The sequence below is a fragment of the Fundulus heteroclitus genome, chromosome 7 (assembly GCF_011125445.2).
Source record: "Fundulus heteroclitus isolate FHET01 chromosome 7, MU-UCD_Fhet_4.1, whole genome shotgun sequence".
Taxonomy (NCBI): domain Eukaryota; kingdom Metazoa; phylum Chordata; class Actinopteri; order Cyprinodontiformes; family Fundulidae; genus Fundulus; species Fundulus heteroclitus.
The window spans coordinates 15,858,191-15,879,455 of record NC_046367.1 but is presented as its reverse complement, the minus strand read 5'-3'; the positions used below and the strand labels follow the sequence as shown (position 1 = coordinate 15,879,455).

The following is a 21,265-nucleotide window of genomic DNA, read 5'->3' as shown; positions in this document are numbered from 1 at the left end:
TGGTCTGTAGACATGTTTTGGCCGATGTATCCCATGTGTTATGCTCTGTTTAAGTACATTTAATAAAAGGCTGCACAAATGTGTTTACACATTTAAAATCAGGTTCTCCGGTCCTGCCAGCTACTGTCCTGCTCCTTTAGGAAGCATCTCTGTTCTAACACATCTGCAAATGAACAACTTATTTACACGCCTCTGCAGAACCTGAGGAGATGCAGCATGTAATTCGGCCATTTGTTTCAGGAATGCTGCTTCAGGGATCCATCTAAATGTTGCAGGGAATTTGCTCTCCAGGACAGGAGTTGGAGATCTATGACGTGAATGAATCAACAGAGATGTCAAGTTCTGGGTACCGAACTTCATCTATATGTCTAAAATATTGCACTTTCCTTATATACATGCAGAGAGCTAACAGAGATGACCAATGAGTAACATGGTCATCTCTGAATTTGCACCTTGGAAGTGTAAAATCTATTCAGTAACATGCAATATACCTATACAACTCCAAATCACTACAAAATCCATCTCAGGGTAGCATAGTGTCACTGTAGTGCCACAGTGGTAGAGTGGTTGCCTTCCAGTGGGTATATCAACACTCTAGTTTGCATTCGTGAGGCTTTTTGAGAGTGAAGATGAAAAGTCTACTGTCAAAGCAAATTCTACTAGTAAAAAGCATTGCTATGAGAATAAGAATGGCCTCCAGTGGGAACATTTTGGTTAATATGGGCAGTTTCTTACACCCACAACCAATAAATCAAACTTTTTGTTCATAGCTAAACCTTTCTATGGCCTTCTTCACAGAGGATTAAGACTGTCCCGTGGTCTCAGTGCCTGTTCAAATGTCAAATTAGAAAACCTAATTTCAATGTGAGGACAGGCAGTTCATTGTGCTGCACACCTGGTGCAAAGCTCTGTGTGCATAACTCTATCAGCTCAGAAAGAATCATGAACACAAAGTCACAATTATGCGTAGTTATCACAAACCACTCCAACATGTCTATGTCAAGGTTCTGAAGCCTGTAGTTGGTTTCTATAAGTTGCCCTGTGACCATTGCTTAAATATAATAAAGACAATTGGATCTGCTGCTCATAATTTCTTTCCTCCTCCTCCCTTGATGCCAGGGCTTCTTTTGATGGCGTAACAAGCCTTTTTAATTTGAACTGTAGCCTGAAACACTGGCAATTTTCATCAGCCTGTATGTACAGTTTGGAGGTGTGTGCACATTTCCCACACCGTAAATGCCTATTTGGGGAACACAGTCCATAATGATGTTCAAGGGGAATAAAACTTAAAAGTTTGTTGTTTTGTTTGGACTGTTTTTTCAGGTGCTTGGTGAAATCTTTGTTGTTTCTCTCTCTCAGAAAGGTGGCAAAAAAAAAACTTTTTTTCCCTGTAGCACCTGTCCTGTCAAAAAAAGGTGCTCAAATGGCTTGCTTGGAGTGCATCCAGCGCAGTGTTGGCACGATCAGGCTGTATTTGCAATGCTTATTAATAAACACAATATAAATATGCAAGATCATAGCCAGAGCTAATTTCTGTCTCCAGTCCCTTGGCAGGCAAAGCCAGCCACCCGAAACAACACAGCACAGCGATAAAAACAAGAAAGGAATACTGAGATCTGAAAATGTTAAAGGCGACATTACTTGAGCCTGTAGAATAATATCATGATTGTCCATAATTATTGAAATGAAAAATGGCTAAAATGGCTCATACTTACAAAATATCCACATGGTCATGCCAGTGTATCACAGTCACACTATTTTACTTAATCACTGGACATTCATCTAATACATAGAAGTTCAAAAATCATCTATCTGGCAAGAGTTTAAATGGTAAAAGCAATGATGCATGCAATTGAAAAAATAAACCCAGATAAGTTTATATCAGGTTGTGGGAGCAGCTTTGCACATTTTGGCGTGAAGCCAGTCCAGCCAGTTCAACTCTGAATGCTCTGAAGACCAATCTATGCAGATGTGCTGGGGCCACATGCCATAGATAAGCTACTCCTGCTGCTACCTGCTTCCCCCAGGGGAGCACCAGGACCCAGATATACTGAAACCACGATAATGAAATAATGCGCCGTCACAATCTGACCATGGACATTTTGTTCATGCTTAAAACGCTGATTGGGGAAACTCTTATGCTTCGTCATGCTACATGAGAGTGCACTGCGTCTTGGATGCAGCAAAGACAAATTCACATTCTGGCTCACTTTTAATGCCGTTGAACATTCGTGGTCTGGTGTGAAGGGGGCCTCACACATAAAAAAAAAGCTACATTAATTGATTTAAAGTAATTTCTTATATGCTGTATGAACGTCTTTAACATGTTTTAAACAAACAAAATGCCGTGATGGCCGAATTACACTTCGACTGTAACCGAATGACCTGCGGGAAACTCAGTATGCCCAGTTTGATTTATAAACCTTGGGGCTGCATGAGATGTCAGCCATTTCTTAGTAACAAAACCTCTCGGTACAGAGCCATCCAGGTCAGATCACTTTCAGGAGGCTCAGTCTGCCCCTCGCTGTACAGCACAGCACAGCAGGACATTTTCCTTCATGTGAGCTTCCAAGTCGAGCTCACAGTGGGTGTAAATATGTCTGTGTGTGTGTGAGCCAGAGAGGTGTGAATGCCAGAGAGGACTCTGGCTGAAGCCAGAATCATAAATCAACCAGATAGCAGTTTCCTCAGACTGCTGTAGAGGAACCTGCTATCTGACCAGCGGGATACTGGAAGGTACTTAAGAGAAAAGAGATCTGAATCAGTTTATTGGTTGTTGGATCTTAGCCGCCGTGGAAGTCAGGGAAGGACACATCAGGACCCAAACTGTGATAATATGACTGCTTTTAAATGTGAAGTAGGCTGATTTTACAGACATCTAACGCAGCGAAGGGCACAGGATTTCATTTGATCTTTGCTTTGACAGACAATGTTTTAGATATATAATTTGGATTTGTTTATGCAGAGTAGAGCAGCTGCATTAAACACTTCCTGCGTGACCTAAATTCCCATCATTCAGTCAGACTGCTGGGTGACAGGTGGAGGGAAAAGTATGAAAAATATGTTGTTTCATGATGGCATCGGCATAGTTCATACTCGGTTAATTAAACCAATCAGTGTTTAACTAGGCATGCAATACCCACAGTTAAATGTATGCTTATCTTTTATTATATAATAAATTCAACTCCCTGTACTGAAGCAAAAAAAGCTTGAATGTTTAAATGTTCAAACCTATGATAAAATGCAAAGCATTAAGTGGGCTGCCTTAAATGTATTTTATTGTTGCCATGGGTGACACAAAGTGCTTTAGGGCTTAAGAACGACACATTTAGTGACTACGTAAAATATATTAATTAAACTAAAAGGTACATTGGCTCAGTTGCCAGCAGTTGCTGTCCTTTGGTGTCTGCACACTCTGCCTGTGCAGTCATGGATTTTCTCTTGGTTCTCAGGTTTCCTTTGTGAGAAACATGTATGTTATGTGAAATGGAGAGTCCAAACTGCCCTTAAGTAAGAGTGTGTGTTTGTGTAGATAGTTGTGTAGCGTTTTTCAGTATTGGCTGTGAGAGTATGTGCAGAATAAGCAGTTAAGTCCAAAATTATTCATGCACCTGGCAGATATGAATAATTTAAGTCAACCAAGGAGTTTGTTTTTGATAGGAAATGATAAAACCTAAACTACCAGGGGTATGAATAATTATGGTCTTAACTGTATATGGAAAATGAATGAGGAGGAAAGCTTTGGTATTAAACGAAAGCATCCAAAATCAGATTGTATTATTAGACTTATTGGTCTAGAAAGAAACCAAAGCTCGAAGCAGCACACTGGTTTTACTGGTAAAGTTTAGAAAAGGATTCAGTGAGCTTAAGCATGCTACCTTCATAAACGATCTGCAGAGAAGGATACATATTTTTTACTTTGCTCTATAAGCATCAGTCAAGTCTGAGAAGCGGTCCACAGGTAGGGACTGACCAGACTGTATTTCTTGAAGAAACTTCGGTTCTTCAGTTTGCATCTGTTGGGGTTACACCATCAGCTAAACCAGCTGATAAAAAAGGCCAACTCTTTTCTTTGGACTCCTGTTGAACCTATGGAGATGCAAGTGCCAATAAGGATTCTTTATAAAATGGAAATAAAAAAAAACACATTACAGACAACCCTGATTATCATCTATCACTGTTGTACAACAACAGAGTCTCTTTAGTCAGAGGCTTCTTCAGATCCACTGTGCGACAGACTGCTACAGAGATCTTTTCTGCCAACAGCCACCAGCATCTACAACTTATGAAGAAACCTCTAAGATATTCAATTCAGTTCATAGATACTTATGTGTATCTATGAACTGAATTGAATACAATAATACAGTAATGCAATACAATAATGATATTAATAATATCATTATTGTAATACAATAATGATATTAATAATAGATACACTATTATTTCCCTTTGGGATCAATATAGTGTCTTTTTAATTTGAGTTTCTGATCAAAAATAGCATTTTTATTACATTTTACCGAACATTATTTTATAAGTTGTATCTTAAGTTTTGTCTATATGGTTTATCTATTTTGTTTGAATCCACAATTTTCAATTAAATTATCATTTATTAATATAGTGCCAATTATCACATTTTATACAAAATTGTCAACTGATATGAAATATCCAAATATAAAAAACACAAAGGATTTTGTAGGGTCTCCTATTTTCTACACAACTTTAATTCTTTCTCTGAGATACATTTTCTCCTTTTTTGCCAGATCTGATATGATTAAATAGAAATGACAGCGGTATTGTGATTGTAGTTCTTGTCTCACCACCCAGCTTTTTATTAGTCAGACCACATCCACCATCTTGGATGAAATGATCTGGCTCTAGATACAAATGAGCTATTTAAAGGTTCCCTAAAAGAACAACAGCAGTCATCAACAGATCTTCTGGCCAAACACGACCAACTTCAAATGAAGCGCACTGGCTCTTTGCGTCTTTTTCATGGCTGGTTTGCATACTGTTTCTAAGTGAAGACATGTTAGATGTGTAGGTTTGTATTTATAGCAGCTTCTTAGAACAGAGACTTGCTGTAAGGGAGAAGGGTCACCGTGTGTGCTGGTTTCTGTGCACATGTGGTTTGTAACCAGATCGCAGAGGACAGAAGGATAGAAGGACAGAATTAAGACAACTCTGTCGACATGCTATTCATCGCTCTCACACCCAATAAAACTAGCTTCAGTTTCAGCAGGTAATACACAGAATGGGACAGTAGTGAGGAGTAAATGGGTTATAAGGAGTAAAAATGTGTCTTAGTGCGTAAATGTATTGCATAAAGTGGATAATTCAATCTAATGTTGATGAATATGGTGTTGATGGCTGTGAGACAGTCGTAAAAACTCCTCATAGTATGGAGATTTAAAGGCTTAAGGGTATTAAAGAAGGCAAAAATAGTATTTTGGGGCTCTTGAAATGGTTTAAGTTGTCACTGACAAAACATTGAGCAGTTCTTAAAAAAGGTTTTCCTTCTTCCCTCTGACTGTAAGGTTGAAATACTTCCACTAAATTCAAAAGTCAAAACTAATGTGGGGCTTAGAGCTGGAAGTAAATAGACTTCTAAAGCTGGATGATGAGCAAAAAATGAAACAAGTTTGAAATGCTCACTAATAAGTGCAATCCACAAGTTTTGGGCTTCAGAACTTATAATGCCTAAGAAAAATATCCATGTTCTTTGAACTTGTTTGCATTTTGTCATGCCAAAAAAAAAAAAAAAAAAAATTACTGGGATTTTATGTCATAGACCGAATTGAAAAAAGAGCTGTGCATCTAAAGAAAATTGTAATAATTTTAAACTTTTGTTACAATTAAAATCTGAAAAGTGTGACATGCATTTGAAATAAGTCATTTCTTACAACCCTAAATAAAATCCTGTTCAACCAGCGGACTTTAAGATATCACCAATTAGTGAAAAGACTCAGATGTGGATAAGTTTAAAGTAAGGTTATTTTCTTGAAAATAGTTCCTAATCAAGTATGTGAACATTTACAGAGTAAATGGATTCAGAGCTCATCATAGCACTTAAACAGCTCTGGTGAAGGTCACTAATGATATTCTCATGGCCGCAGACAATGGACTTGTGTCTGTACTTGTCCTGTTAGATCTGCATTTGATACAATTGATCACTATATTCTCCCAGAACATACTGTAGGTATTAGGGTAAAACCATTAGCTGGTTGAACTCTTATTTATTGGACAGATTCCAGTTTGTTGATGTCAATAGTAAATATTCTTCAAACTCCAGGATCATCTGTGGAGTACCACAAGGTTCAGGATGGGGAAGCTGGTCGGAGCTGATTGGAATGGATAGAATCCAGGGCAAAACCTGTTATAGGACCTTTTATATATACCTGTTATATACAGACTGAATGGCAATGTCTGCCACACTTCTCAAGATTTTATTTGTAAGAAGAAAAGTGAAAACTATACATTTTCTTTTCACTTCACAGTAAAGTACTACCTTTAACTGTCCCTTACCATGTGAATAAAGTCCAACCGGTATGGATACTTTTGAAATGCAACAGTCTCTAAATGCTGCTAAAATAGATGTAAAATTTTAAAGATTTATAGATAGAAATACTAAGGCTCTGTGAAAAACCTTCAGATGATGATTTCATTGAAGAACACTCAAACTTGAAATCAGTTGTTTGTTTTTTTCTTTTGGTATTTTCAGAAATATTCATGTAGTGTATTTTTTTTTTTACATTTCTGTATTCTTAAATAAAAGATAGAACCGCTTAGCTTCGCCTTAAACGAACAGCTTCATTGTCAGCAGGTTGTCTAGTGTTGACGTTCTTTTGGATTTTAATGAGGTTCTATAAAAATGCTTCCTTTTTGGCATGGTTAGTCACGCTGGCACAAGACATCGTCAATAAAAATAGAAGCTAATCAGTATTTACTACCACGAATAATCTCAGCTCATACCAGCTGATCCACCCAATCATCTCAAACAATTGAGTGACAGGTTGCATGTGTGTGTGATTACACTGTGTTGCGTCATGTTTTTCTGAACCTAATAATGATTCTCAGAAATACAGACACCGATCACTGATCTGCTGCATAGGGAGAGACAAAGAATGCAGCCGCTTTGCACACGTTTAATTCAGAAGCATAGCTCTCTTTATACAAACACATTAGGAGAAACTGGAAAACAGACTTATTCTTCTATTTTAATTAGATCACCTCATGCATTAATCCTCCTGTTGTATTGATCTTCAGAGGCCACACGTAAACATTTATATTGCACAAGGACTGCAGAGCACTGATTACTGTGGCGGTGCGTATTGTGAGATCTTAAGTTTGTGCTGTGATCAAACAAATGAAAATAAAACTGACAGTAGTAGTCTGTAGTATATTTTTATTTTTTCACGTTTATATTTGCTCTTAAGGAACCTTCTATGAGCTATATTGCACTTAATATGCTTTACATGATACGGTGGATGGCTTGGTGGGTGGTTAGCTGTTTAGAAAAGCAGGAGTGATTTGGGTTGAATTCTGTAATTAAAGATGTAAGTAAAGATTTTCCACAGAATTAACACTCCCTAATCATGAAATTGAAATAGTGATGAATTGTACTTCAATTTCCCATAATAGAATAAGGATTTGTTAAAATAAAAGACCAAGTGTTAAGGACTGTTATGCTGATGGATACAATTTTAAATCATCACTGCTATGATGATGATTATTATTGTTTTATTAGTACTAGTAGTAGTATTTCTCAGCATGCTACTCACATCTCTTCTGTAATACATTATCTGTTTTTGAACAATTTTTTTTTTAAAAAGACTGATACCTTGTTTTTCCCAATTAGATTATTTGTTTAAACAAAACGTAAAAATAATTGAAAAGGTAAACTGTAACATTACAAAGACCATATACAACCAGTTAACCTAGAAACCTACTCAATTTTTAACCCTTGGTTATGTCTGGTGGCTGAAATGTTTCCTCTTAATTTTCATTGACATTCCACTGAAAAGTGTCTAAGATGCTGTGTTTGATGGATCTTAAAAAAACTGTTTAATAGCAAGGGTACCTAATAAAGTTTTAATGGCAATTTTCTTTTAAAATGGTTATAATTAAAAGTAGGTCATGCTGTCATGGCCGACATTTAAAGAGATAAAACCATGTCTTAGCTTCATCCCTAGTAGTAATGTAATTGAGTATCCAAATGGGTTACAATTACTTTTTTAATAGATTATTAGTGGATTAAAATCAGATTTTCTCAAAGTTATTAAAGGCAAATAGGTCATACATCTTCTAAAATAGAGGGCATGCGTTTATAAAACATGTCAAAATCATTTACGTTTTAGAGGGCTATGATAAATGTATAATAAAGAAGACAGGTTTGTCATTTTCAGTTTCAAAATATTTTAATAAGATCTGATATGTTTACCTAAGTTGGCGAATAGTACCTAATAAATTCAATATTTATATTCCTCCTCCTCCTCCCACTCAGTGTCAGGACTGATTCAGTTTTCCTCCGTGTTTCCACCCACGCCCCGTTGTTATGAAAGGTTTCTCTGCGGGGCTTCTACAAGCTGTGAATGTAGATATGCACAGATAGAAGAAGCGTACTTATTTCTATCAGATACATACACCGCAACACACTATATACTGTGTATGTAACACCTGCTCACATTAGGAGGGCAGCAGAAGGATTCACACTTCAGCTTCGACTCTATATTTTGCTCAAATAGCCAGCCACTCCAAAAATACAGCAAAACGAATCACACATTTCGGCTTTGTGTGGTTTTTCAGATTTGTGACATTTAAACATAAAAACCTTACTACAGAACTATTCAAGTAGTTTCAAGGATAATACTCTGTAGTCAGATATTTACAATAGTATAACATGTAGTAAAAATGTAGATCTAGAAAAAGTTTGACATCATACATAAGTTTTATATGTAAAGTTTGACATAAAAATAAATGACGCTCTAAATGACAAAGCAACCGTGGCTCATTGGTTAGAATATTTATCTTGCAATCTGAAAATTGTGGGTTTGATTCCCTCCTGCCACATAAACCCAAGCTGCCAACAATCTGCATATGTATTAATGTGAGTGTGATCAGGTGAATATAGCTCTAGTGTAAAGTTGTCAGCATGAATAGAAAGGTGCTTTATAAATAAATCTATCATCTTAAAAATACCTGCCACTTAAAGCTATAGTTGATAATCCTGTTCAGAAACACTTTTTGTTACACTGGGTGAAATTGTCCTTCCATCCTGAGTGTAATCAAGACATTATTTATTCAGAAAAGGGAATAAAGCGCCTTTAAAACTGGCTGAGAAGCAAACTGTCTTACACATTTATGAGAAGAAGAGGAAGCCCTCAGAAGAAAGAAATAAGCTCAGAGTGTATTTGGGAGATTTTTTTGTCATGTGATCCCCCTGAGGAGCAGAAGAGCAGGTAAGACCTTTTTGAGTAACTGCACATGCACAGGACCGTGCATGTGCAGTTACTCAAAAAGGGACTTGGGGGTTTCTTACTTATGTTTCTGGAAAAAATGCCAACTCTACCCTTAAGCAATACTGCTTTGGTTAAAGTATTTGGTATCTCGGCTTTTATTTCGACAGACCTGGCAGTGAAGCAGTTTGGAGGGAATTGTTCAACGCTCACTGCTATACTGGTAGCTACCTGCATCCCAGTCCAGACAGTAGTGACGTTTACCAAATTAGGACCATGTGTGCAGGGAGAACAGAGAATAAAGCTTACAGGCATTAGACCTAAAAAAACCCAAAAAAAACAACAAAAAAAACAAAGCAAAACTTGAACACAAATTTGACAGAGAATGATGTTCTTTTGTCGAGGTGGAAATCTTGGAAGGTCGTGGCCATTTCCTGCAGTCATTTTGAGCTTTATTAATAAAACCTTTGCTCTAAATGTGGTAATGGGGTATCAGTGTTCGACATACATATGTTGTTTCACTTTCTATATCTTCAGAACCTTTTAAACGGATGAAAAAAAAATTTTTGTATTTCATTAGCTTTGTCTTTGCTTCTAGGAAGTGGGTGCGGTGCAGCGGGTGGGGCGTTGCCAGGTCTAATTGGTGCCACCAGTCCCTCAGTGATGATGAAACCATTCCTGCCGTTCCCCATGGAGACGACGTCACCAGTCGGACTCTTCCCAAACTTCAACACGGTACATGAACGTGTGTATGTCGTCGTAGCTGCGCGCTGTCCGGTCTGACTGAGATGAAAGGAGCCGTCATCACTGCCCAGATAATCCTCTGCAGCTGCTGACCTCTCTGACCTCTGTTTGTTTTGAGCAGATGGATCCAGTGCAAAAGGCGGTCATCAATCACACCTTTGGTGTTACCATGGTGCCCAAGAAGAAGCAGGTCATCTCCTGTAGTGTTTGCCAACTGAGGTTCAACTCTGACGTAAGTTTTTGCGTGTTGCATGTTGTTGTTGTTGCTACATGAGCATATACGAGGGGCAGAACTTACTAAAGAGACACATCCTTAATCGTGGTATCAGACAATGTACTTTTAGTTAATGTTAGAAAATAGAACAAAGCTCAGCATCCCAGGCTTGTTTCCAGCTCAGCAAAGTATTAGGATTTAAAACAAAGGAAAAGGCCAATTCTGGTTTAAACACCACAGGAGGATACATTTAAATCTAGATCTACAGGAGGATTACAGAGATATATAAAGTGTTGCTAATTCTATGTTTAAAAAGTAAATTATGTATATATATATATATATATATATATATATAATATATATATATTTTTTTTTGACCGAATATGCAAAAGAAGATAGAACTGACTTTATTGAAACACCTTTATTCATTTTTATGTAATGTTTTATGAATCAACATACTAGACCTAGAAGGTCAAATTTACCTTCACTTTAAATAGACCCTGTTCAGTTTGTCTGTGACATGTTACTTTTAGGAGTTTTAGTTTCCAAATAATTTGCTTTCAAATGTTCTAATCTAGATCGCTGGGCAAGCAAAGTTTGTATGCATTGGCCCCATTAATATACAAGGTGGCTTTAAAGGAGAAACAATAAATATGTTTATTAAAATGAATATCAATTAATGTTACTTAAAGAAAACAAATGGAAATAAATGAGCTTTTAGGGGAAAAAATAGGTTAAAACTGATGAAGTATGCTAGTCAGGTCTCTGATAACCATACCCAACCTCAGGTGTATTTTGTCCTTGAAACATTAAGTGCCAAAAATGCATGCAGGATTTAAAAATGTTTCCTTTTACAAACAATAAGTTAGTGCACTAATTAGTTAGTGCAGGACTTGTGTGACAAGATCAATGTCACTGATGATGGCCAAGACTCTGGTATAAGGGTTTTAGATGAGCTTCAGCTGTCTGAAAAAATATATTGTTTTTATTCAGTAATCTAACCTTTTAATAAAAAAAAAAATTAAGAAGCTGCTCCAAAATCTTGAGGTGCAAAGGAGAAAGAGTGCTTGGAGGTCAGCTGTTTTACACCAACTCTACCTCCCTTTACAGGGGCACAGTTATGTTCAACGTTGCCATTATTTTGAAGGATTCTGACGGGCTGACAAAGGGTTTAGCTTTGCAGTACAATGGCCCCCTGTGTGTTTGGCATGTTAATAACAATGCTCAGTGGTGTTATGTGTCTACAAAGCATTAGTGGCAGACTAAATGTGTCAGTAAAAATGACAAGAATCAAAAATTAGAGCAATGTTTCTGGTATGCTCTGTATTTTGTTTTTTTTCCTTTTCAGTTTTGCCAAGTTTTGTCGAGCGCTGACCTCAACATACGTAACATTATGGGGACTGAAAAAGACACTTGATGACTGTAAATGTCTGTGGTTAGTGGATGATGCAGAATTTTGAAGTTGTTTGTCATCCGCGTAGATAGATACATGATGTTGTAAATCTCTATAATATGAGCTAGGTGCCGCATGTGGATATTGAATAAAACTGACCCAAAAACTGAGCCTTGAGGAACTCTTTTGTTTGCTCAGCTTATATATAGGACAAATAACGAAGTAGTCTACCGAGGGAGATCAGAACCATTTTAATACAGTACCACAAATAGGTAATACCAAAAAATAAAGGCGTTTACTTAATGGTCCTAATTAAGTCCTGCTCACAGGTATTTTACTTTGAAAATAATTATTTTATTGAAGATCATGTTAATTATATATCTCCACACCGATTACTAATACTGATGTAGAGTAAAAAAAAAAGTTCTGGATCGCAATTGCACACTGTTAAAAAAAATAACATTCACTTCAATGACTGAGCAACATTGAACCTCAAGATCTTCAAGTGTTTTTTTTATTAAATGAGGACTGAATGTATTCTAATCTTACAGAAAATGCACATATCTTAAACTAATTGAAGGAGATGTTGGATCTACTTTTTTGCAGGTTATGGAGAAAAGGGGTGAAGAAAGCTATCTCACTGTGCTTGCCGCAGGAGAAAGGCTTCTCGGGTCTTGTTGATAGTTGTTGCGCGTGTGTAGAATCGGTTGTAAGCTGCACTCCTCTGCGGCGTGTTAACACAGCGCTGTGTAAATGACACTCAGCAATTTCATGACTGCTGAGAGCTTAATGAGCTGCCTCATTACCGACGCGTCCATCAAACACGACTTCTCTACGAGCCGGTAAAATTATTCATGAGTGAACATGAATAGAGGAATTGCTGGTGATAAAGAGAGAGTAAACAAGGAGCGTTAACTCATTTTAACAAGCTGAGCGGAGGTTGAGTAACGGAGCTGGCGGGAAGTCACAAGAGAAGGGTCATGGTGAGGTCGCACACGCTTAATCCAGGCTGGTAAAACTGTGAAAACACCAGCACTTTGTGTAAATTGATTACCTGGATACCTTATAATGCATATATTATTTGACCAATTTTCCTTAACCTTTGGACCAGCACAAGTTATTGCATGATTGTGCATAATAGGAGAATGATTGATGGTTTTCAGATATTTAAAGCAGTTTGTTTATGACATCCCAACAACACTGCAAGCTTTGAACATTTCCCAGGACACCGTTCAAGCTGTCATCCAAAACGGAAAGAGCACGGACAACTGCAAACCTACCGAAACATTCGAAGACTGCAAACCTACCGAAACATGCGAAGACTGCAAACCTACTAGGAGAAGACACAACCAAGAAGCCCATCCTATCTCTGGCAGAGCTTCAGAGATCCAAAGCTCTGGCGGAAGAATCCGTCAAAGGCCATCGTTGAAGAAAAGTGACAAGATCTCCTTTTTTGCCATTCCCCCCACAAACATTGTCGGGAACACTGCAAAAACGGAACTAAAAATAAGTCAATTTTTTTTTTAAATGAGTGTATTTGTCCTTTATTTAAGCAGGTAAAGGAGACTATTTGCTAATGGAATGAGATTTTTGCACCTAAAATAGGAACAACTCATCTCCGTAGTCTTATTAAGAGGGCAGAATATCGAAATATCTTATTTTAGGGGTCAAAATGCTAATTCCATTGGCAGATAATCTTATTTACCTGCTCAAATCAAGGACAAATACACTAAATAATATATTCAAGAAAATTTTACTTATTTTTAGTTCCATTTTTGCAGTGAACACAGCCAACATTTGGGGGGGGGGGGGAGTGCTGTGGTGAATGAAAACAACATTAAATATTTTTGGCCAGCATGCGTGGCAGAACAACACTGCACGTGACCCTGCTGGTGTTAGTTTCTTTTACATTTGTAGTCTTAAAGGTTTTCTTGGCGGTCGCCTAAGTGAAAATCCTTCTCATGACACATGTAGCTCGTTGTTGTATAACTTGAATTGCAGTAATGGGAGTTAAGTATTAAACAGACACCCTGAACTGGATTTACATAAAGATAATCTTGATTTTCTTTCCCGGGCTCCTTGCTTGACATGTCTGCAGCTCTGATCGAGCACCTCGCTCTGTTAGATCACCCCCCCCCCCCTCCCTCTACAGTCTGACCATTTGCTACCAAATATTCAGTCAAGTGTTGATGGCTGTCTTTGGCCCATAAACACAACCTGAGGCCGAGTTTTATGCTTCCAGGAGATGTGCCTGGTTTTGAGTGTATAACAACAGTGATAATGCTCTGAAAGCCTGAGTATCTCCAGTAAGCCTTACTTGGTGTTGTGCCTGAGCTCTTCCAGCTGCTGCATTGCTACTGCTTGCTGCTTCGTGTGCTACACCTGCTATGCAGACCCAGTTAGAGTCCTAGTTAAACGGGCAAAGGCAGCTACATTTTGCATTAATGGCATCATGTATGTGCATGGATACCGTCAATAGTATCTATATATATATATATATATAAAATATATAAACAGGTGGTGTTTTTGCACGTGGGTTTTATAGCACATATGTCAAGTTCTGCTGCCTATTCAAATGCAACTTGGTCTGGATGGAAACTGGAGCCTTTGTGACTCAGCTCACACAATGACACTCTAAAAATGTGCAAATTCGAACAGAGTAAAGGGACATGGGACACTTAAAGAATGTCCATTTTTGCTTCCTGTGTGTGGATGCCCTCTAGTGTCTTATTAGAAAAAACGCAGAACCTTGGGGTTAGAAGTAAGAAGCAGCGGGAAGGAAAACCATGTCAAAACTAAGCTACTTGATGGTCATAATGTCAGTTCTTTTAACTTTTCCTTTGTCATACATTTTTCTGTCTCCTTTTTTATCTATGCATTTCTGTCTCAGTGTGCAAATAAGGTGGGCTGTCCTTCTTTGGGTCAGCTCCTCTAACATTGGTTGATCAAAAGGAAGGTGGAGGATCTGTGTGCAGATCTATTCCCTCCATAACTATGATATACTTCACCTGCTAAATGCAGGAAGTGCACGCATACACCGTCGATCACAATAAAGCAGCTGAAAGCCTCTCTATTCTACAGATGTTCACGCCGGGCTTTACCCGCACAGCTGTTGTTGTTAAAGCAGGACACCTTCTGTCGCTGGAATTAAACTCTATAAATCTATCTGTAGTTAACTTATTTGGCCCTAAAATATCACTTCAAGCATTTATTACAAAAGCGATGGTTCGAAGCTAAGTTAAAATACTGATTTACGATTGGATTGCAGCTGTTGTTAAACAATTGTCTTCATTGGGCTCACGCACAAAGAAATTATTATGGTTTAAAATCATGCAGAGAGCAATTATTTCTTTACCTAATAATATGATCTGCAGGCCTCGGCAGATTTTTGCTACTGACTGAATGCGCATAAACATTTAAATCTGAGGAGAATGACGTCATTCTCTCCTATGTTTACATTTAGATTTGAGAAAGAGGATCTCTGGGGAATGTTAGAGTACTTCCTCTGTCATTGTTCCGGCTGCACGAAGCCACAAAATCATTCACAATTTTCCAAAGGTCATTTTTTTATTTTTTTTGTCAACAAAACCATCCTGTCTCTGATCATGGCAACAATATGTCACAATTGTTTTTGACGGAAATACCTTGTTTTAAAATAATCTGCTTTAGAAACGATGGAGGAACAAATTTCCATTCATGTTTAAGCCTCTATGATTTAGGTTTTCTGGCTGTAAACTGATATTTTTGACTTTTAGCCAACTTCAATGAACTTTATACGTATTACATGTATATTTTTAAAGCTAGAAATTTTTTCTCTTTACTTATTTGATGCTCTCGTTTTCTTCGCTCCACTTCTCTGCTCAAGTCTTAGTTTTAGTCTTGGACATTTGAGCAGAGCCAGCAACATGATGATAATTCACAAAATATGACATCCTCAAGCCTGATTCATCACTTTGAACTGACACCAATTAGCTATGACATGTGACTGAGCTGTCACATCCAACAATCGTCTAATTGCAAACGGCTGCTGTCTTTAATTATTTTTGTCTGGGTGATGTCAAAGGTCTTTTGACAATGAGATTTGTTCTAATTTATCTACACAAATGTGCTGCAGGAAGTTGGATCACAAGACTCAAAACTTCCCACGGCAGACCTTATGTTACTTGTGTCTCCTGCAACAAGTCTGTTTCCTCCTCAGTCATCTTTTCCTACTTCTTAGGAACTATTACATCCTTTAGATATTTTACTGAGATCCTCTTTCTGGGTCACAGGGAGGAGGACAGATAAAATAAGGAGGCACAATTATGCAGAGGGCAACCAGCCTCAGAACTCTGCAAACTGAATAGATCACGTGGAGAAATAACAAATTATGCTGCGTAGATTCTGCTCATTTTTGACTAGGAAAAAGCAAACGGTGCTACATTACTACATGGAATATTGTGGCGACACGCTGCTGGATGGAAAACTCTGCAAACTTGCTGCACACTGACCTAAAAACCGCATAACCTTCAAAAATAAGACAGCATGTGGATGTTTTTTTGTCAGGGTTTTATGATGGACTCCTGTAGCACATAATGAAAACTTTCTTATCCCTTTCATTAACTGCTCTAAAGAGTCTGGTTAGGGGTACAAAACGTCCTTGGTGAGGTTGAGAGATGTATTTTAGCCTTCCTGTTGTCCAGGTAGCAACTGTGGTTTATTGATCAGATGGCTAGCTGACGGCTACAGGCATCGGTAATATTCGAAAGATTGGTCTACACGGCAAAAAGGAAACTAAAAGTAAGTGAAATTTTATTGAAATCATTGTATTTTTCCTTGATTTGAGCAGCTAAATAAGACTATTTGCCAATGGAATAAGATTTTTGCACTTAAAATAGAAACAATTCATCTCCATCATCTTACTTCAAGTGCAGGAAATCTAATTATCTTATTGTAGAGATGAATTGTTCCTATTTTAAATGCAAAAATCTTATTCCATTGGCATGAGTCTTATTTCGCTGCTCAAATCAAGGAAAAATACAATGATTTCGAGAAAATTTCTCTTACTTTTAGTTCCATTTTTGCAGTGTAGCTGGTTTTAATTTGAGGCTAAGACGTCATCCTGCAGTTCTGCCAAGCCTCTCTGTAATTGATTGTAACCCTCGGTGGTGCTGCATCTACGAGCTTGATGACCCAACAGTATTCTGGCCTCAGCAAAGCAGATCCAACCTCTAGCAGCTCGTCAGACCCAACAACAAAAACATCATTTTGTGTGGATGTGGTGTTAGGGCTCCCAGCTAGAGAGACGTAGACACACCTCCTAACTGCACAGAGGCTTGGCCTTGTTGCGGATTACTTGGAGGCCAGAGGAAGTTCTTTTAATATTTTTGTCACTTTGACAAAAAGCTTTGCAGGGCATAAATGTTGCAAGGAGATCATATTTAGCCAAGTCTCATTGGGTTTTTAAATAACCTATAATTCTGCTGTAGTCACAGTAAAACGAAAAAGATGTTGGAGTCTGCGCTAGGAAACATCCTATTGTATATATTGAATCAATACTATACCATTATGATGATGATGATGATGATGATGATGATGATGATGATGATGATGATGATGATGATGATGATGATGATGATGATTAACTTTATTGTCCCAAAAGAAAATTTGTCTTCGGTACACACTCTGGCTGCTACATAGTCCAAACTATGTGTCACACTACATTCACACATAAAAACACTACTATAGAAATTCCAGTATAAGAAAAATAAATACAAATAAGAAGCATGTTACATTACATTCACAATAAAAATAAAATATTTTTTTTATATAAATAAAAACCCTTCTTTAAAAAAACTGTTATAAGACATAATGAATACATAAAAGAAGCATGTCAGATTGGTTTAAAGTTTTGGATACCGTTGCCTATTCCACAATTTACTGTTTGATAATGTTTATTGCTTTAATGGAAAGCAGAACAAATGAGTTCTTATAGCGCTTCAGTCTACAGGCAGGGACTCTAAGACGTCGACCTGAAGGAAGAAACTGATGCTCTGAATACAGGATATGAGTGGGATCTGAGATGATGTTCTGGGCCTGCCTGGTTATTGTTTCATTGAAGATGGTCTGAAGTGAGGGGTGCTGATTGACTCATATCAACTTCATAGCTCTTTGAGTCAGGCAAGTAAGTTTGGCCTTTATTTGGACACACAGGTTACCAAACCAGGCAGAAATGCCGTACCTAATGATGCTCTCTATTATAGCACGGTAAAAAAGCAGCACGACTGTCTGACTGACACCAAAGGCCCTCAACCTGTAACAGCTTTCTGGACCCTGATGCAGACACGGTCAACCTGAGCAATCCATGATCATTTATTGTCAATTTGTAATCCAAGATGTTATCTTGGATATTATCTTTCAGCAGAGATGCATAATGGTGCATCAACATTTTGTAACACTTTATTTGGAGGGGTGTACATAAGACTGACATTACACTGTCATAAACATGACATAACACCTGTTATGAACATAAATGACTCTTTATGAATGTTTAGGACTGTTGTCATTACTTGTCATTCGGTAAATTATGACACTATTAAAGCAAAGTTGACATTGTTTAAAATGTCTTTGTTATGACAAGCCCTTAACTTAACCTAATCCCAAATCAAGCCCTAAAGTTAACCTTGTCTCTGTTAATGTCAAGTTGTCATAACAAAGACATTTTAAACAATGTCAACTTTGTTTTAATAGTGTCATAATTTACCGAATGACAATTAATGACAACAGTCCTAAACATTCATAAAGAGTCATTTATGTTCATAACAGGTGTTATATCATGTTTATGACAGTGTAATGTCAGTCTTATGTACACCCCTTCAAATAAAATGTAACCAACATTTTTTTATATGATGCTATGTATTTTTTTTGCAAGATAGGTGTTCACAGCTCTGAAAGAGTCTACCTGTTCGGTATGAACCGTTGAGTGTTTATTGCCAATATGGTGCGACGGAGATGAAGAAACCGAGAGGAGACTGATGGGACAAGAAATAAAGTTATCTCTGGACAACCGGAGGAAGAATTAACCCAAGCAAAACTGAAACTGAACTCTTCGCTCTTTCTATGTTTTCAGTCTCAGGCAGAGGCGCATTATAGAGGCAGTCGCCATGCCAAGAAGCTTAAGTCTCAGGAGAACAAGGCCAAAGCCAAAGGGACGGCGGCACCAGAGACCAACGGGAACAGCTGCGGTCCTTCAGGTCCGGCCCATCCGGTCTCCACCAACGGCAGCAACAGTCAGCGCACAGGTGGAGTTTCTCCTCGGACAGAACGCTGATCTGAACAACTTCTTATCTGATGCTAACTTTTCCTCCCTCTCTTTCTCTACGAAGAGCGATTATCCAGCCCGTCAGACTCCATGTCATCTCTCAAACCTTGCCTCCCCTCCTCCGCCTCCCCTCTGTCCTCCTCACCCTCCATCACCAGAGCCGGCAGCGAGCCTCCCCCCTCCAGCCCGCCATCTGCCCTGCCAGCTCCTGGCCTCTCGTCTTCTTCCTCATCCTCCTCCTCCTCCTCTTCCAAATCTTGTCCCACATCTTCAGTCAAGCCCTCCCCGTCCGGTGCTGCGCCTCCTCCTCCGCAGACCACCCCCTCCTCCCAGGACGCTCCTCTCTCAGCAGAGTCCGAGGAGGAGAAGGCGAAGAAGCTGCTGTACTGCTCTCTTTGTAAAGTCGCTGTCAACTCTCTGTCTCAGCTGGAGGCTCATAACGCAGGTATGGAAAAACAAAATGGATAAGGAACTATGTGGGTCATGTTTGTGATTTTGCTTCAGTTTAGAACAAGTGTGAGTCACAGAGGCCAATATCTCTCTCTGTTGACCCTTTCCTCATTCCTCCTCCCACACGTGAAATACATAATCTGACAGTGTGCACAAAATTCTTTGGACAAAATCTTTATATAAAGTTAACATCTCCCCTTCATCATGCTCTGATTAGTGCCCAGGCATATCTGAATAGACAATCAGTGCTTAATCTTTTTCAAATTCCCACTCATTTGACCCTCTAAAATACATTGTGACTTGCAAAAGTACCTATTTGATTTTTTTTTTCCAAATTTTTGTCACCTTATAACCTTTAAATTTAATGCATTTCATTGTGGTTCTATTTGGACAAGACAAACATTAAGTAAAGCACAACTGTGCAGAGGAAGGAGAACAATACATGGGTTTTACAGATTTATTTTACAAATAAAAATCTTGTATATAAAAATAATAATAATAAAAAGTGTGGTGTGTATTTTCTTTTCATCCTTCCTAAGCCAATAATTTGTAGAACCACCCTCTGTTGCAGCTGCAAGTATTTCGAGATGTTTCTCGACCTACTTTGAACATCTAGAGACAGAATTTGTGTTTGGACTTTGACTGGGCCATTCTAAAATATGAATCATGAATGTGCTTTTATCAAAACTATTCCACCGTAGCTCTGGTGATGGAGGGTGAGGAGGCTGTATATATAGTGGTGTTAAAAGGTACCAGAAGGTGAACATCCGTCCCAATCTCCACTGATACAGATATTCCTTTAATACTGCTTCATCCATCTCTTCGTCAAATCTAACCAGCTTCCTTGCCCCTTCAGAATAAAAGCTTCCCCACAGCATGATGCTGCCACTCTAATTTGGCTGTAGGAATGATGTGTTAAGGGTAATGTTTGGTGTTAGTTGAATTCCGCCCCCCCCCCCCCCCCCCACCCCCCTGACCAGAGCACGTCCATCCACATGTTTTCTGTGTCCTCTACAAGACTCGTAGCAGAAACTGCAAATGGGATTCCTCATTGCTTACTGAATATTCTGAGCTCTATGAAACTCTCCGACCTTCTAGTCTTTATGTCTCAATGATTCATGCCTGACGTAATGTTTTTGTCTCAGGTTCGAAGCACAAAACGATGCTGGAGGCGCGCAGTGGTGCAGGTCCGATCAAAGCGTACCCTCGACCGGGAGCCAAACTGAAGAACGGCGTCAGCTCGGCCGTAAAGGGCTCCGGCCTGCAGAACAAGACCTTCCACTGCCAGATCTGTGACGTCCACGTCAACTCTGAGATCCAGCTCAAACAGGTAGGAGAAAGTCCAACGACTCTTGGTCTCTGTTGCTTCCATATAAATGAACTTACTTGGTTTGTTGTTGCTAGCGCGTACTCCGGAAATGGCAAAGGAGTAAAACCTTACAGTCTGTTAATGTTGTCATCGATGTTGCAGCACATTTCCAGCAGAAGACACAAGGACCGAGTGGCAGGAAAACCCAGCAAACCCAAATACAGCCCTTACAACAAGCAGCAGCGCGGCTCGCTCACTGTGAGTGTCCTCTGGCAGCTTTTTGCTCTTCTTAAAATGTTCGTCAGAACAGAAACACTAACTGACCCAACTCTGTTTGCAATTATTTACATTTGTTTTCATATTTGCTCTTTCCCCCTTGTGTCCTATCTCCTGGTTTCCTATC

General features: G+C 38.6%; 1 protein-coding gene across 4 annotated transcripts in view; it reads left to right on the top strand.

Moving 5' to 3' along the window:
• Nucleotides 1–21,265, top strand: part of znf385b (zinc finger protein 385B) — an 88,538-nt gene that overhangs the window by 62,527 nt on the left and 4,746 nt on the right. For all 4 annotated transcript variants that reach the window (XM_021317433.2, XM_036139038.1, XM_036139037.1 and 1 more), the window contains exons 5-10: nucleotides 10,051–10,187; nucleotides 10,318–10,428; nucleotides 18,912–19,083; nucleotides 19,168–19,548; nucleotides 20,699–20,883; nucleotides 21,025–21,120. In XM_021317433.2, the coding sequence (XP_021173108.2) occupies nucleotides 10,051–10,187; nucleotides 10,318–10,428; nucleotides 18,912–19,083; nucleotides 19,168–19,548; nucleotides 20,699–20,883; nucleotides 21,025–21,120 (1,082 nt within the window). The remainder of the gene's footprint in view (nucleotides 1–10,050; nucleotides 10,188–10,317; nucleotides 10,429–18,911; nucleotides 19,084–19,167; nucleotides 19,549–20,698; nucleotides 20,884–21,024; nucleotides 21,121–21,265) is intronic.